Source organism: Ambystoma mexicanum, chromosome 2q (genome assembly GCF_040938575.1).
Source record: "Ambystoma mexicanum isolate Mex_15411 chromosome 2q, UKY_AmexF1_1, whole genome shotgun sequence".
NCBI classification, from domain to species: Eukaryota; Metazoa; Chordata; class Amphibia; order Caudata; family Ambystomatidae; genus Ambystoma; species Ambystoma mexicanum.
The window spans coordinates 362,392,009-362,407,384 of NC_090924.1; the positions used below are offsets into that span (position 1 = coordinate 362,392,009).

At 44.5% G+C, this 15,376-nt stretch overlaps 1 protein-coding gene across 1 annotated transcript in view; it reads right to left on the bottom strand.

The window, feature by feature from the left end:
* Positions 1–15,376, bottom strand: part of ERN2 (endoplasmic reticulum to nucleus signaling 2) — a 1,116,259-nt gene that overhangs the window by 751,802 nt on the left and 349,081 nt on the right. The window contains exon 6 of the mRNA XM_069647392.1: positions 14,867–14,989. Within this exon, the coding sequence (XP_069503493.1) occupies positions 14,867–14,989 (123 nt within the window). The remainder of the gene's footprint in view (positions 1–14,866; positions 14,990–15,376) is intronic.

A 15,376-nucleotide genomic window follows, 5' to 3' on the forward strand; every position in this document is an offset into this window, starting at 1 on the left:
AGACTTCCTGGAAGCCCCAATATCCCCAGAGGAAATTCTAGAAGCCATCAAATCACTTAAAAACACCGCCCCAGGCCCGGATGGTCTCACACCTAAGTTTTATAAATCATTTGCTCACATCCTAATCCCACAATTAGCAGCACTATTCAACTCATTCCTATCTACAAAAAAGGTAACACATTCCATGGCCGAATCAACTACCATCTTACTGCAGAAGCCGGAAAAGGACCCTGAGCAAGCGGCCTCATATAAGCCTATTGCCCTAATGAACACTGACGGGAAAATCTATTCCAAGGTTCTAGCAGCCAGATTAGCCAGGATTCTCCCCGAACTAATCCACAAAGATCAAACAGGCTTTATTCCTGGCAGAGGGACTCATGATAACATCAGGCGCACACTCAACATAATCGAGTCCGCGAACAGAATGAAAATTCCGCTCCTAGTAATTTCCCTCGACGCACATAAGGCGTTTGATCTAGTGAACTGGGACTTCATTCGGAGCACTCTTTCTCATATGGGCCTTGGTCACAACCTGGGTAATGGCATGCTACGCACATCCATCAACGCAACTCTGAGTCAATGGGAGGAAATCAACGAGCATCTCTATATCTAGAGGGACCCGCCAGGGGTGCCCGCTATCTCCCTTGGTGTTTGCTCTATCGATGGAGCCATTTGCCGCGAGAATCCGCCTCAATTCCAATATCAAAGGGGTCATGGTGGGCGGGACTGAACATAAAGTGGCGCTCTACGCCGACGACGTACTCCTCACCATTACTGATCCAACCAGCTCGCTGCAACCTCTACTCAAAGAACTAGAAGCATTTGGGGCATGCTCCGGGTTCAAGGTGAACTATGATAAGTCCTCCGTCCTCCCGATTAACCTCCCAAGGCGCCAGGGAAATACTCTATGTCTCGATCTGCCAATCCCGTGGGCTCACACCTCGGAGTATCTGGGCGTCCACATCCCCAAATCCAGCTCGTTAATCTACAAACACAACTTCCCTCAGTTATTTAAAACGCTTCGCTCAGACCTGAAACGGTGGGACAAACAGGAGATCTCATGGCTGGGTCGGGCTGCCGCAGTAAAAATGAACCTGCTCCCCAGAGTGCTATATCACTGCCACGCGCTCCCAACTCATATCCCAGAAGCGGACCTTGTAGCACTGCAGCGCGATATTATGAAATTTATCTGGGGGTCGGGGGAGAGACCCCGCATTGCCAGGAAAATCATGACCCGCAGCCGACAACTCGGAGGTCTAGGGGTCCCAGACATCGCTAGATATCGGCGCGCGGCTCAGCTCGCGCACGCCTTCACTTGGACTTGCCCAGAGGATCGCCCAGCATAGCTACAACTGGAAGAAGCATGGTGCACATCCCCCTTATCAGACCTGCCCCACATCCAGACCCAGAATACCCCACCCGCAACGCCTGCGCTTCCAGCAACTTGCAATACAGTGGACAACTGGAAAGCTGCAAATAGAAAGTGGGGAATCAAAAGCTCGTTGGGCCCGCTGACCCCAATCTGGGGCAATCCGGGTTTCACCCCCGGCCTTTTCCATAGAAGCTTCGTCAAATGGTCGGAGGGCGGCCTCCACAGAATCTCAGACTTTTTAAATGAAGGCCAGCCACTCTCCTTTGAGGACTGCAAGGCAAAGTTCAACATCACTGAGGAGGAAAGATTCCGGTATACTCAGCTCCGGCACTGGATCTCGCAACGCTACATCAGAGAACGAAGCTCCAGGGACTTAACACCCCTCGAACTATCACTAACGGCATCCCCTCCAAGAGGCAAGATATCCGCCCTCTACAAACTCTTCGAAAACCAACCCTGAATCGAAGGAAAGGTACATGCTGAACTGGGAGCGCGATTTGGGGCGCCCCCTGGATCCTGAGGCCTGGGACAAAATTTGGTCAAGACTCCACAGGAGCACCGAGTGCGTTACTAATAGGGAAGGAGGATACAAAGTATGCTTCAGGTACTATATTACACCGTCCCAACTGTACAAAGCGGGTGTGAGGCCCTCACCGAACTGCTGGAGGGGGTGTGAGCAAGAGGGGTCGCTTTTCCATCTCCTATGGGACTGCCCTAAAGCGGCGCACTATTGGAAGGGAGTTCTGACGCATATCCGAGCAATAACAGGCCTCGGCATCCCATGGGACCCTGGAATCATTTTACTGGGAGACTCGGGGGAGGGGGACCTGCCAATGTCAGGAAACGCAGCCCGCCTATGCACTCATCTACTATTGGCGGCCAAGATCGTCCTCGCCCGTCTTTGGAAGCACCACGAGGGCCCCTCCATCCCACTTTGGTGGGCTAAATGCTGGGACATTGTCGTAGCGGAAAGAATCACTGCATCCTGCCTGGGCAACCTCAATCCCTTCCTGTACACCTGGGCTCCATTTTTGGACTATGCGGACCGTTACCCTGCCCTTACACTAAAGCCGCCCAGTGTCCGCTGGCTGAACTGAACTTCGCACGACTATAGCCCGGCCCAACATAGAAATTTCCTCCTCCTCTATAGCTTCCCTATCAGAATATTGCTATGTTTGAGCTGCATACCAAACTTTACCTTCCAATAGCCATTCTTCCACTGTAATGAACTGTGTCATCACAATCTTGTGCTAATTCTGTTGTCTAATGTTTGATTTGTTTCTCTTCTTCTTTGTTTTGTTACTGTTATTGATCAATACTTGAATAAAATGTATATCTTGAAAAAAAAAAGTTCCACAAGGAAAGAAAAAACAACCCAAATCACAGCAAAAGCACATATACGACAAATTGGTCACGGAAAAAAAGAGGGATCTAAGAAGAATCAAAAGACAGGCACAAAAATTAGAACCCCAGATGGCCGCAAGCACCATCTGTGAGGCTCAGAGAACTTATAAAGCATGGCTGAGAGCTCATCGGGCGCATTATATCAACAAGACGCTGAGAACATTCTTGAAGCCATAAACGGCAACCATGCCAGAGATTTTTGGTCCCTTTTACACTCAACATCTGCAGGAGCCCTTCCTTCTCAACAGAATGGAATAGGGGAATCGACCTGGGAGAGCTATTTCAACACTTTCTTTCAACCTCTGCAAAATACTCAGGAGGACATGGGTAGATGCGACAGCCCATGGATACGGTTGGACAATAAAGAGAACACCTTGGACCTAATAAGAAAATTAAAACCATCACATGCTCCAGGACCGGATGGTATAACAAACCTTGACTTGAAAACTCACCCCGAAGCCTGGTCATCTCTTTTAAGTGTGATCTTCAGACGCTGCGCTGACTCTAAATCCATTCCTCCATCATGGAACTCTGCGAACTTAGTACCTATCTACGAAAAGGGAAACAAGGCTGATCCAGCAAATTACCACCCAATCGCCCTGCTAGACCCAATAGGTAAAGTTTTTGGGTCTCTTCTTCTCCGACATTTTACAGCATGGGCCAATAAAGCCCCCTGTCAAGACCACATAAAGACAGGGTTTAAAAAGAACATGGGCACAAACGCGAATATACTCATCTTGAGCTCCTTAAAAAGTAAGATCTTAGAAGGGAGCCCTAGATATTCATTGACTTCGTCGACCTCACCCAGGCATTTGATCGAATTGACCGTTCTAAATTATGGCAGAAATTAGCCTCCTGGAAATGCCCACATGAGATACTGGACCCAATTAAAGCCCTATACTCCAACACGACCATGCGAGTCCGTTTGAACCAGCAAGGGATTCTCTCTGGAAAGATCAGCACTGCCAGAGGTGTTAAACAGGGCTGCCGTCTGGCCCCGGCCCTGTTCTGGACGTACCTTGGTGACTATCGAGAATCATAAAAGTCGGTAAGATCATCCCCGCCAAAACTTGGAGGTGAACAGATCAGTCGCCTGCTGTAGGCGGACGACTTGATCCTCTTAGACCACATCCCAAAAGGTCTACAACGACAACTTAATAACTTACAGCAATACATGGCGGAAAACAATTTGGAGATCAATCAAGAGAAAACGAAAATGATGGTAATTGAAAAACCTACTAAGAAGAACAAAAAGATGTCTCTTTGTCTGGGATTAGTCACAGTGGAAAGAGTTAACAACTTTATGTACCTAGGAGTCACTCTGGATAGCACAGTGAAAGAAAAAACTATGCAGGAGGTACGTGAAAACAAAAAAAAATTGGCGGCCCAGGGGAAAGCTACTGATATCAAATTTGAACGCTTCTCGACAATCCCGGTCAGATACTTTTACAAAAAGAAGGTTATACCATCCTTAACCTATGGCTCTGACGCTATGCCCAACCTTCCGCCGGAGCTATGGGCTAAAGTAGAAGCAATTTTCTGGAGAACAATCTTAGGCCTACCAAAATCAACCTCAGTCGCAGTGATCAGACGTGAACTCAGTCTCTCATCATTGAAAACAACAGTAGACTCAAATAGCCTTATACTATACAGGAAATGCATCCTGAAAGATACTCCATACGTCTACCGTCTGATAAATCAAGAGCTCCTGCTCGGATCCTGTAAAATGTTGTCCAAATGGAAAGCAGACAATATGGCCCTTTTATATTCAGTGGAAAGCTGTGAAGATGAGCTTGCAAATAACCCAGTAAAAGTCATAAAAAAGATTTGAGAACTTGACTGGATAAAGACCTTAGAAACGGCAAGCACAAACAAACCCACCACCCATCTTCCTCCGATCTTTAAGAAATTGGATACCCTACAATCTTACATCAATTTATTTCCGAGCAGGTCAGCGCGTACCTCCTTCCTAAAAATGTGTTTCAACTTACTGGAAACGAATGAAATATTAGCCATCAGAGGCTCAGCCTTGACAAATTGTTGTTGTCTCTGCAAGTCAACAACAAAAAAGGAAACTATTTGTCATCTGCTCCTGACCTGTCCAGCAACACAAGAGATTCGCTCTCTATATTCGAAAGATACCATCTCAAATTTTACTCTTCAGAATGAGGAGAATTGCTGATATAAACTAATCGGAGGAGACAGACCGGCATGGCTACTGGCAACAGTGAACATTATGCAACATATTACTAAAGTGATGCTTCCGGCTCAAAACCTGAATTTTTTAACCGTCCCATTGAACTAATGTAAGATCTTAAGACTTTTTTCTTTTCTCTTCCTTTTTTTTTGTTGACTTTACAACAATGAAACTTCAAGTTTGCCTTCACCTTTTTTGTTAAAAAATCGGATGGGATTAAATACAATAAAAAAAGAAAATAGATTTAATTTATGCCAAAGCATTGCCATCTTTTTCACCCCATCTAGAGATTACCAAATAATTGTTGGAGTTCTCCCTAACCAACAACTTTTTCCTGTTTGATGGCAACTACTATCGTCAAATGAGAGGGATCGCAATGGGGACAACATATGTACCAGCGTGTGTCAATCTATTCATGAACCACTTTGAACAAGTATATGCACTGACAAACCCAGATTTGAATTTTCACATTTTTAAATGGTACCGGTACATAGAGGATATTCTCATGATGTGGTCCGATACCACAGAACATCTTTTAGGCTTTGAAAATTATCTGAACAGCAACTCTGTATCAGCCATATCTATGATACCATTGGCTTCTTAGACATAAGAATAACAGTGTGTCCAGACGGACTACAAACCAGAACCTACACGAGACCCACTGAGGTGAACTTGGTTCTATTTGCCACAAGCTGTTATAGGAGGATAGTCATACAAAATATATCCAAAGGAGAGTACAATCGGGCCAGGAGCAACTGCAACAACGAAAATACATACCAAGCAGAATGTCAACTAATTAAGATTCACACGCAGAGGTTACCCTGAAAAAAAGACAGCCGGGCAAGCTAAAAACATGACCACTTGTATAACAAGGGATTCGCTACTAACCTCCAAAGAGAAAGTCAAACAACAGGACGCCACGCTAAGATTTGTAACCCAATACAGCCAGGACAGCTACATGCTCCAAAGAATCATCAACACACACTGGCACTTACTGGCCAAGACATAAAAAAATGGATTTCGGGGAAACCACAATTTTCCTTTATCAAGGCACCCAACTCTGAGGACCATCTTGAGCCCATCCTACATGACGCCAATCTCAGATCCCTCCAAGAATTGGCTCCAGGCATTGCAAACGATTAGGTTCCACAAGTGTGGAACATGCTCAATGTGTCCATTTGCACAGAACGCCAAGCAATTACATTTCAATGGTAAGAACTGCCGCAAGAGCAACTAATTGTAGATCCAAATATGTTGCATACGTTATCATCTGTGCATGCCAATAAATAATACATCGGAAGTATGATCAAAGAACTGAGGACACGGATCAGAGAACACCAGAATATGTTAAGCTCACAGGACGAAAGATATTCCCAGGCAACACACTGGCAAGAGAAACACCAACGCAAAAACAAAAAAGGCATCCGATTCATGGGTCTCGAAACAGTATAATGCGATTCAAGCGGGGGAGATCACGAGCTACGGCATAGACAAAGAGAAGCCAGACTAATCTGCAAATACAGATGCGTGACCACTGGGCTCAATACAGAACATGAATTCAATATGTTTTTGTAATCAATATCACCATCACTACCATAAATATACAACATGTATTTCTGAACACATTTTCAATGTACACCACTCACCGCTATCATTAACAGACAGTGCCAAACAATGACCATGATCTCATACATGCCCACCACAGCATTTGAATGCCTCAATCTTTAATACAGCACTACATATCCAACAGCAGTGACATCACCCACATGTCAGATATGACATGCATTACACATACGCATTCACAGGTACAACTCGCATGCTAACCAACACACGGACTCCCGCCCCACTAAATTGGCTAGACAATCCTACTTTAGCTCACTCCACCCATAAACTGCATATGGGCTCGCCCGCACACACCCATGACATCATCCCATCCCTTGCCTATCCGGTCACCATCCTCTGAGGAGGCAGTACACGCACTCACTGCTCTAACCCAGCGGTGCCGCATTCCACCACCTACTACAGGGTGGGTCATACTTATACCATCAGCCCCACTCGGACTCACCAGCACACCAAGTCACATCAGAAGATGCTCGACAGGGCACCCACCCCCCATTCAAACCTCATTACCCTCGAGTTAATGTTAAACAACATTCCAACACCCCAGCCAATGATTTCACGACCATTGGTGCCTCCAGCTATGCCAATGTCATGACACACCAGCAACCAATCACATCTCACAAATACGTCATCACGATGAGGTTAAAGTATAAATAACAGTTACCAATATGGCTGGGATCGAAAGATCACTGTCACCATCCACCATTTCCAGTGGGTACATGGCGACCTCACAGGTGAGTGTTTCCTATGTCCTTTGCTCCATGCAACATAGCTGCATCTGCCTGCACAGCTCTGCCCCCTCTAGACAGCAGTTTGGCTCTGTCCACCTTCAATCTTCATATGGCTGCAATGCCCAGGGCAATTTATGCAGTGTATAACAGCGGCATGCACAAGTAACATTTTGCGCACAGCTGGCCATATTCTTTATTGGTTAAGGGTAGCATTGGACAGGTGCCAGCATGCCTCCACCTACCACACATACTGCGCACGTCACTTCACTGGTAACAATCCCCTAGCCAGCCCATTGAGTATTATTATAACAAAGGATACCATGTCCACTCTATATGGAAAATGGTCACTCTCACATGTCACCATTATCAAGCCGTAGGCCAGTCCCTCTGCGTCAGTGCATTTATCGAGAAATATTATCCTGCACTTGCTTGCATATTACCATGGCAGCCACGCCATTCAAACAGACGTCCGACTCACTCCGCCAAAGCTACCCAACCCGTGCACATGAGGCATACTAACTACTCACTATATTAAACCACCCACGTTATTGGTCCTTAACCACCATTCACCTCTGGACCTAGAAAATAGAATAATTAACACATTTTAACTTCACTCAAGTCCTATGTACCCTAACACTCTACGTGGCACTCACCTACCAACATATGAATAACTGCCTCAAGCTCCTATCCCAAGAGCCCCAACACTGCTCCACATCACTGTTGTTAAACCCATTCTGGGCCCGCAGGGCCCCAGCACCACCAGGCATCTGACACCTGCACATTCAATGTAATGAAACTGGGCTAACACCCTTCAGAATACTCACCATACTTCCATTCATTCACTACATAGGCCTGTGCATCACCATGGATTCACCCGAATCCCAGCTTCATCATTCCCAATGATTAGGTACCGACTACACAAACCTACTGTACATTTTCATACGGCACACTAGGGCTGCCTATTCCGTTGGATATCAGCCAACTAACACCACTAATCTTTCTTTTCTTCCCTTCTCTCTCAGGCTCATTCTCTCGGTGCATATCATTATAATACAAATATCCACTATGGGTCGAATATATGACTGAGCATATCAATTGCTACTATTCAACATGATAATGACTAATGTCCTTTATTATAATGTTGTGTCATATGCCCAAATGTTCAATCTAACCCACATGACGCACCCCATTTCTGGTGCCTCTAACTCTTACGCTGGGATTCACTACTCGGGTGTAAACAATGTCCAGTTATGTTGTAATTTGACATAATGTGCTCGCAGACTTGAAAAAGACCCAGGAGCATTGAAACACATATCGGCTAAAACTCTAATTAACACCACCTTCATGATCAACCTCATCCAACTAGATGAGTTCTTGCAAACAGACTGAAGTAATGGAAACATATTGCTGACCTAGTGCCTATGTGATCAGGGTTCTACGTTATTTCTGCACCTCCCTAAGATGACCCAGTTTTGGGAGTGGGAACTGCAGCTTCGCCGTTCACCTCTGGTGACTGTGACTTGTGGGGCGAATGCCTCCTCTCCAGCCTAACCCCTGCTCTCTGCTGTCGGATCTCCAATCACTCTGCAGGGCCATCTTGGGGCTTTATGCTTCCTAAGGTCTGGTCTTCTATCGCCCTGAAAGAGGGACAGCTCACTGCTGTTGGCTCCTAGGGTTCCCTGGGGGCTCTCTTTTGCATTCTTGCTTCTCCCTCCACAAGTGAAGTCCTCAGCAGGCTTCAAGGGGAAGAGGGAAAGACGGAGCATTGGCAGGCAACACATTTAGCATAGAAGGGACTGTGCAAGAATAGATGTATCAATGCAGGAGTCAATTAAGATGGACTGCCAAGTTAAGTTTATAGCGGATTGCTACGCTATGCCTCACTTTATGTACTATAATGCATGATACATTATTCATAATTTAGTGATGGGGCTCATTATATGTTTGGTGGTATCCCACCGTTAAATCCGGTGGAACACCACCAAACAGAATTATCGGTACGTCACCTGCTTTTCCCGAATTACCAGCAGATTACATGTGCCAGTATAGGTAAGTAAATCCTCATTCCATTGACTCCATGGGGGCATTGCCGGTATTACCAGCACTCGTAATGCTTGTGCCGGTACTACCAGCTGTTTTTGCCAGTGGTGTGTCTGAGTTATCCCCAGCTGTTTGCTGGAGGTAAATCAGGCCAACCTACCGGTATACTTGTAGTTGGTGGTGCGTGAAAAGTGGCGTTAACGGAATTACTGCCACTTTTTCCCACACCACCAAAATGTAATGAGGCCCATCATGTCTGATGCCATAAGTTTCATGTTGGATGTGCATTTCAGAGATAATCCTGTATTGTTTCTGTAACTGTGTATTCGTTTCTACATGCTATTCTGAGTGTGCAGCTGCTAGTGTCCCAAGAGGTATGCAATCATAAGTGCGGGAGGGTAACCGTGAGTGAGGGACCATATACATGTGTAATGGCAAACAGTACTTATAGGTTTGTGCCGACATGAAATAAACCTAGGGGCATGACTTGTTGAGAAGACAGATGGCTTATGCATGTTCTACATGGCACTGGTAGTGTGTATTGGTATATATTGGATGGTGTAGACTGGGGTGTTAGGTTCTGAATGTTAAAGACATTGGGTCTCATTACGAGGTCGCTGACCTCATAACACTGTTTCTGCTGCCTGATATCCCGGTGCCACCAGGATATTACAGGTGACGGCGAACCGGGATGTCATGCGGCGGAAAAGGTAAGTCCCCATTCCCGTGGAGTCCCATTGGACACCACAGGAATGGGGACACTGAAGCACCAGCACCGTTGCTAACGGTGCCAGTGCTTCAGTGAAGACAATGCCAGTAAGGGCCAGAATTCCCGGCCGGCGTTGTCGGAGTATGGCAGTCCGGAAAGGGTGACGGTACATTGCTACCGATACCCTTGTTTCCGGACTGTCATGCTCGCAATGAGGCCCATTGTCTGCATGCTCTGTATGGCGAAGGCACTGTTTGCATCGTCTGGATGGTATAGCCTGTGTTTTTATAATGTGCTTGGTACAGGCAGTTATTCTTGTTCTGGATGCCATAGGCTGCGTTTTCATGTTCAGTATGCTAAAGGCAGCGTTAAAAGTGTTCTGGATAGTACGGGTTGCATTCATATTGATGCCCCAGGGCTTGGCACACTCCACAAATGAAAAAATAAATACATTAATAAATGTTTGTTGTTTCTACATAGTGTTAGGAAAGAATATCTGTTTGCTGCTTTCCTCCCATAGACTTCTTTGGGACACCCTTTCTTTTTGCTTTGTTTAGACTCCTCTTCTGACTTTTTGGTGGTAAGTAAAGCCTTCTGCTTTACTTCCCTTGCCTTTTTTCGCTCATTCCTACAGGAAAACGAATTCATCGATAAGACTATCAGTACCGAGAGACTATGGGCCTCATTACATGTTTGCCGGTATCCGAGCGGTATTACCGGCGGATTAGAGGTTCCGGTCACAGCAAGTAATTACCCATTCCATGGGGTGAATGTGTGTATTACCAGCACCGGTTTTTGGCTGGTGGGGTGTCTAATATACCTCCAGATTTAAGCTGGAGGTAAATCAGGCCACCCCATCGGCAAATTTGTAGTTTGCCGGCCGGAATAGTGCAGGCAAACATTATTCCTGGCACTTTAATTCCGGACCAGCAAACTTATAATGAGGCGCTATGTCTCCCTTTGTGAAATTTTGTAAAGTGGTACAATTGCAGGCATCACATTAAAGCGGAGTGCAATTAGGATACTTTGAAGTCTTATAACCTTTTCTATAATGGCTTTTGAGCTAGCACACCAAGAAGGCAGTGCCACAAGGATTATGCTTGTCCTTGGGCCTTATTATTCTTTGGCAGGAAATTACATATATGGAATGACGTTTCCCAGGTAAAGCTGCTGCTTTGGTGGGCCAACGGGTGGTTTGTGTGTAAGCCCGGATATGGGGGCTGAGCTGACTGTCCCCAGCACACATCCAGTGTCTGTCGCTGGGAAGATGTGGTGGCCAGTGGCTATCCATTATTGGATAGCCACGACCCATTTGAATGGTGCAGACCCTTACCATTGGTGAACTTGGGTGAGCATTCAGTTCAGATCTTGGATAAAAGGAATACTTGTGCATCCAGTCATCAGTTCACCACTAGAGGCCAGTCCTCTACGAAGAAGAGCAGCCTGTTAACCATCAAAAGATGACCCTTGCAGCTGACCAGCACCACCACCACCACCGCCTGATCTGAAGAAGATCCTCGTTGATGCTTCGACCCCTGGACCAATGGGAACCAGCAGTCTCAGCCGCAGGATCTGTTCCTTCTGACCTTTCATAAGTGTCCCTGAACCAACCGGTGGCCTAAGCAGCTCTCTCCTATGCTACTTCGCTGCAGCCGTAACCATTCTGAGTGCATCCTTGGAACGTGAAGGATTTTCAACTTGTACAACAAGACGCCTGCTCCTGCATTTTTATCCTTCTTGCATCAACAGAAGCCACGCACGACTTGCTCCTTTGTTCGTCTCTGGAAGATTGCGTGTCGCCGCCTGACCATGGTGACTCCCGTTGCAATCAGTCTTCTTTGCATTCTAGAAGTGTCCTGCACTGCAGAAGTCTTCATCTTTTCTACACTTTGGTGTTCAGCTGACAGGTCTCTGGAACAGAAACCTAAGCACTGCAACCAACTGAAACTAAATCCCATACTGAAAAGTCACCACTGCACCTGCGTCCCCTGGGCCTTCCTAAAATGGACCAAACACAGAAGACGCTGTCCCCAACGGATTCCGGAACCTCAGCAGTGGTTTCTTGAGAAACGGAGTCAGAGGGGTAAGTTAACATACCTGCTCCTTATTCTCCCTGTACTCTATAGGGATGGGTGGGTGCAGTCCTGTCCCAAAACTACTCTTTCCTGACTTTGGTTGGTGGAGGACTGCTCAAGGATCTCTTCCTAGGCCTATGCTGCAGACTAGGGTTAAGTTAGGTTACTTACCTGAACTTTAATTACCTTTTTGACTTTGTGATCACAACTACTTGCATCGTCCAAATCTCTTAATCAACCTTACTGTGAAGTATAACTTTGGAACTGGTGACTTTAGGGCACAAGGTCCCAAACCATCTTAGAGTTGGACTCATCAAGTTATAGGAGAGCTATTCTGTGGTTGTTCCAAGTGTCTAAACTGAATTTCATGCATACAAGTACTTACCTGTGTTTCACTAGTTATTGAAGGCTTGCTTTCTTCTTTCTCCAGATGGTGAATGTAAATATCAGTTTTATAGTATGTTTGTGACAATATTTGACAAGAGGCTTTACTTGCATAATGTGCATATTTTAAAGGCCTAATACATCATTGTATATTTTTATACTTGCCTGTCTAACTTGAATTATTGTTGTTGTCCTGTGTGTACTTATTGTAGGCCCAGACCAGTCTCATCACTCTGTTTAGAAACAATTAAAGTCCACACATTGGAATCAAAATGTTATTTTCTTTATATTCTTGTCGTGCAGAACAACAATGGTATAGCTGACACGTGTTTCGACCTCTGTGGTCGTTCTCAAGGCTATTTGTATCCATAAAAAACATATTAAACCATAAGCACATTGATGATCATTATCATTGTAACAAGGAAAGAGAGGTGGCAATTTAGAGTTGTCACTACAGAAAATGGAAGCCAAACTAATTTGTCTCTTACGGTCTACAGAACATGGACTCAATTCAGTCCATGAGATGTATGTATTTTTATGATTGCAATATACTGAATACTTACTATAGTGTTTTATGAAATCATTGGGGGCAACATGTCGTTTACAACCTAACACCAACAGTGCGACCTAAGGGTCACACTTTCTTTAAAAGCTAAGTCTAATTTTTATTCATACGTTTAGATAGTCTTATTACATTATCAAACTAGGTACTAGTACCAGGGATTTAAGACTGCAGCTGTATGCACCAACAATTACTATGCAGACACGAGATTCGACTCGGTGACGAGTCAGATTCTAAATGAACTACAAGTGATGACGTTTATTGTTTACAGTATGACGTCACACGCTGTTTTGCACGTGATGTCATCACGCAACGTGCGGCTACCATTTTGTTTTGCCGCTAGTATCAAAACAGAGAAGAAATAGAGTGGACGGTTTACTCGATGCTGATGTGAGGCTACTCTAGGGATTGACCCTTACTTAATGGGTGAGTTGAATTAATCTCTATATCATACTTTTTGTAGCCTGTCAATAGACAATGATAGTGAATATATATTTTCGATACGTTTACATTGGGATTTAACCCTTAAAACACTCCTGACTGTAATAGAAGAGATGGCGTGCCATGACTGAAAGAATGAGCAGAAGTTGAGGTGGGTGTAATTTACTACTATTGACGCGATCTCATATACAGAAAAGCACACACTTAACACTATAATTATAATAATACATTCTTGAATACAGATATTGAAGATCAAGACATAGGATAAGGGTAAGAAATACAACCATGCTATGGCCAATATACAGGGGAGCACATTTTGGGTGCCTCGCACAATTTGGATTCTAGCATGCCTTTTTCTTTACCAAACCAACACCAAAAGGTAATGGTGATTTAGGAATTAGAAACAACCAAATATTGGTAGAAGGTTGCACCAAACGCATGTACCCCAATGATGGGTTTATGCAACACGTTATTTAACAATTAATTACAATAACGTACAGAATAAGATAACGAGTTGCAAGAACTGTGTGAGAATATATGCCAATTGCATGTGCATAGTTAATTGGAAATGCTTTTTCTCTTGCCCGGCGCCATGATTGCCGTGGATGCTTACACTTCCCAACCTTCAACAACCTGTGTGGTATGTTTTGAAAATTTTGCTTTTTCTCTATTTGATGGTAATTATGATTTGTTTTGATTGTAACTTCCATGTTGATATTGTTTACAATGATAATTATCATCAATGTGCTTATGGTTTAATATGTTTTTTATGGATACAAATAGCCTTGAGAACGACCACAGAGGCTGAAACACGTGTCGCCTATACCATTGTTGTTCTGCATGACAAGAATATAAAGAAAATAACATTTTGATTCCAATGTGTGGACTTTCATTGTTACTAAACAGAATACTATGGATGTGGACTATTCGTTCCAAGCGCGGTAATAGCTTTGCAACATACAGAAAACCATTGTCATTATAGGATGAATCTTTTGTGGAGGATTCTCAGGTTGTGAGACTCCTGCAGCTGGATGCTTTACATTTGCTAATTATAATAATTTAGGCCGGGTGAATAGCGCACGGGACCAAGTATCTATCCACTACAAGTCAATTAGTCAGTCTCATCACTCTGCTACCTTACGTTGAATGGGTTTGGCTAGTCCTCAGTGCCTCTCTGCTCACCATAATAGGTTGGTCTCCCAAAGACTACCCCTAGGGTTGATTTTGGAAATGCATCTTAACACATAGCACTCACATCACTAATAAATGGTAATACGTGGAAAAAATGGTGCTTTCATGTTCTGCATGGCAAAATGTTTGTATTTACTCACGTGTGCGCCCAATGTACAGAAGAGGGGCGGAGGGGCAGAGACCGTCTGACGATTCAGTGGATAATGTTGTTTGCTTCTCTCCAGACTTTGGGTCTACTACAAACCAGGTATCTTGCTTCTTACCTGCAGGGAGAAGACATGCAAGAAGAGCCCCAAAATGATGCAAAGAACAGATTTGTTATGAACATCCACAGCAGTGACAGGAAACCGATGCATAGAAGGATTGCACCTCTGTAGTACTATACACAAAAGCTTATCATATGCATAACACAGAGCAATAGCACCACAATATAAACTAAAAACACAAATAAATACAAAAACGCCACAGCAATGAGCAATTAATGAATATACACCAACATGTCAATGCCTTAGAGCAATATGAAAATGAACAATCCCAGAACACACTCCACTCCCCCATACACATGCATAAACTATATGACGTTCACCAATAGCTCAAGGACGCAGATCAACCAGTACATATTAAGCATTAATCCTTCTGAACACACAATA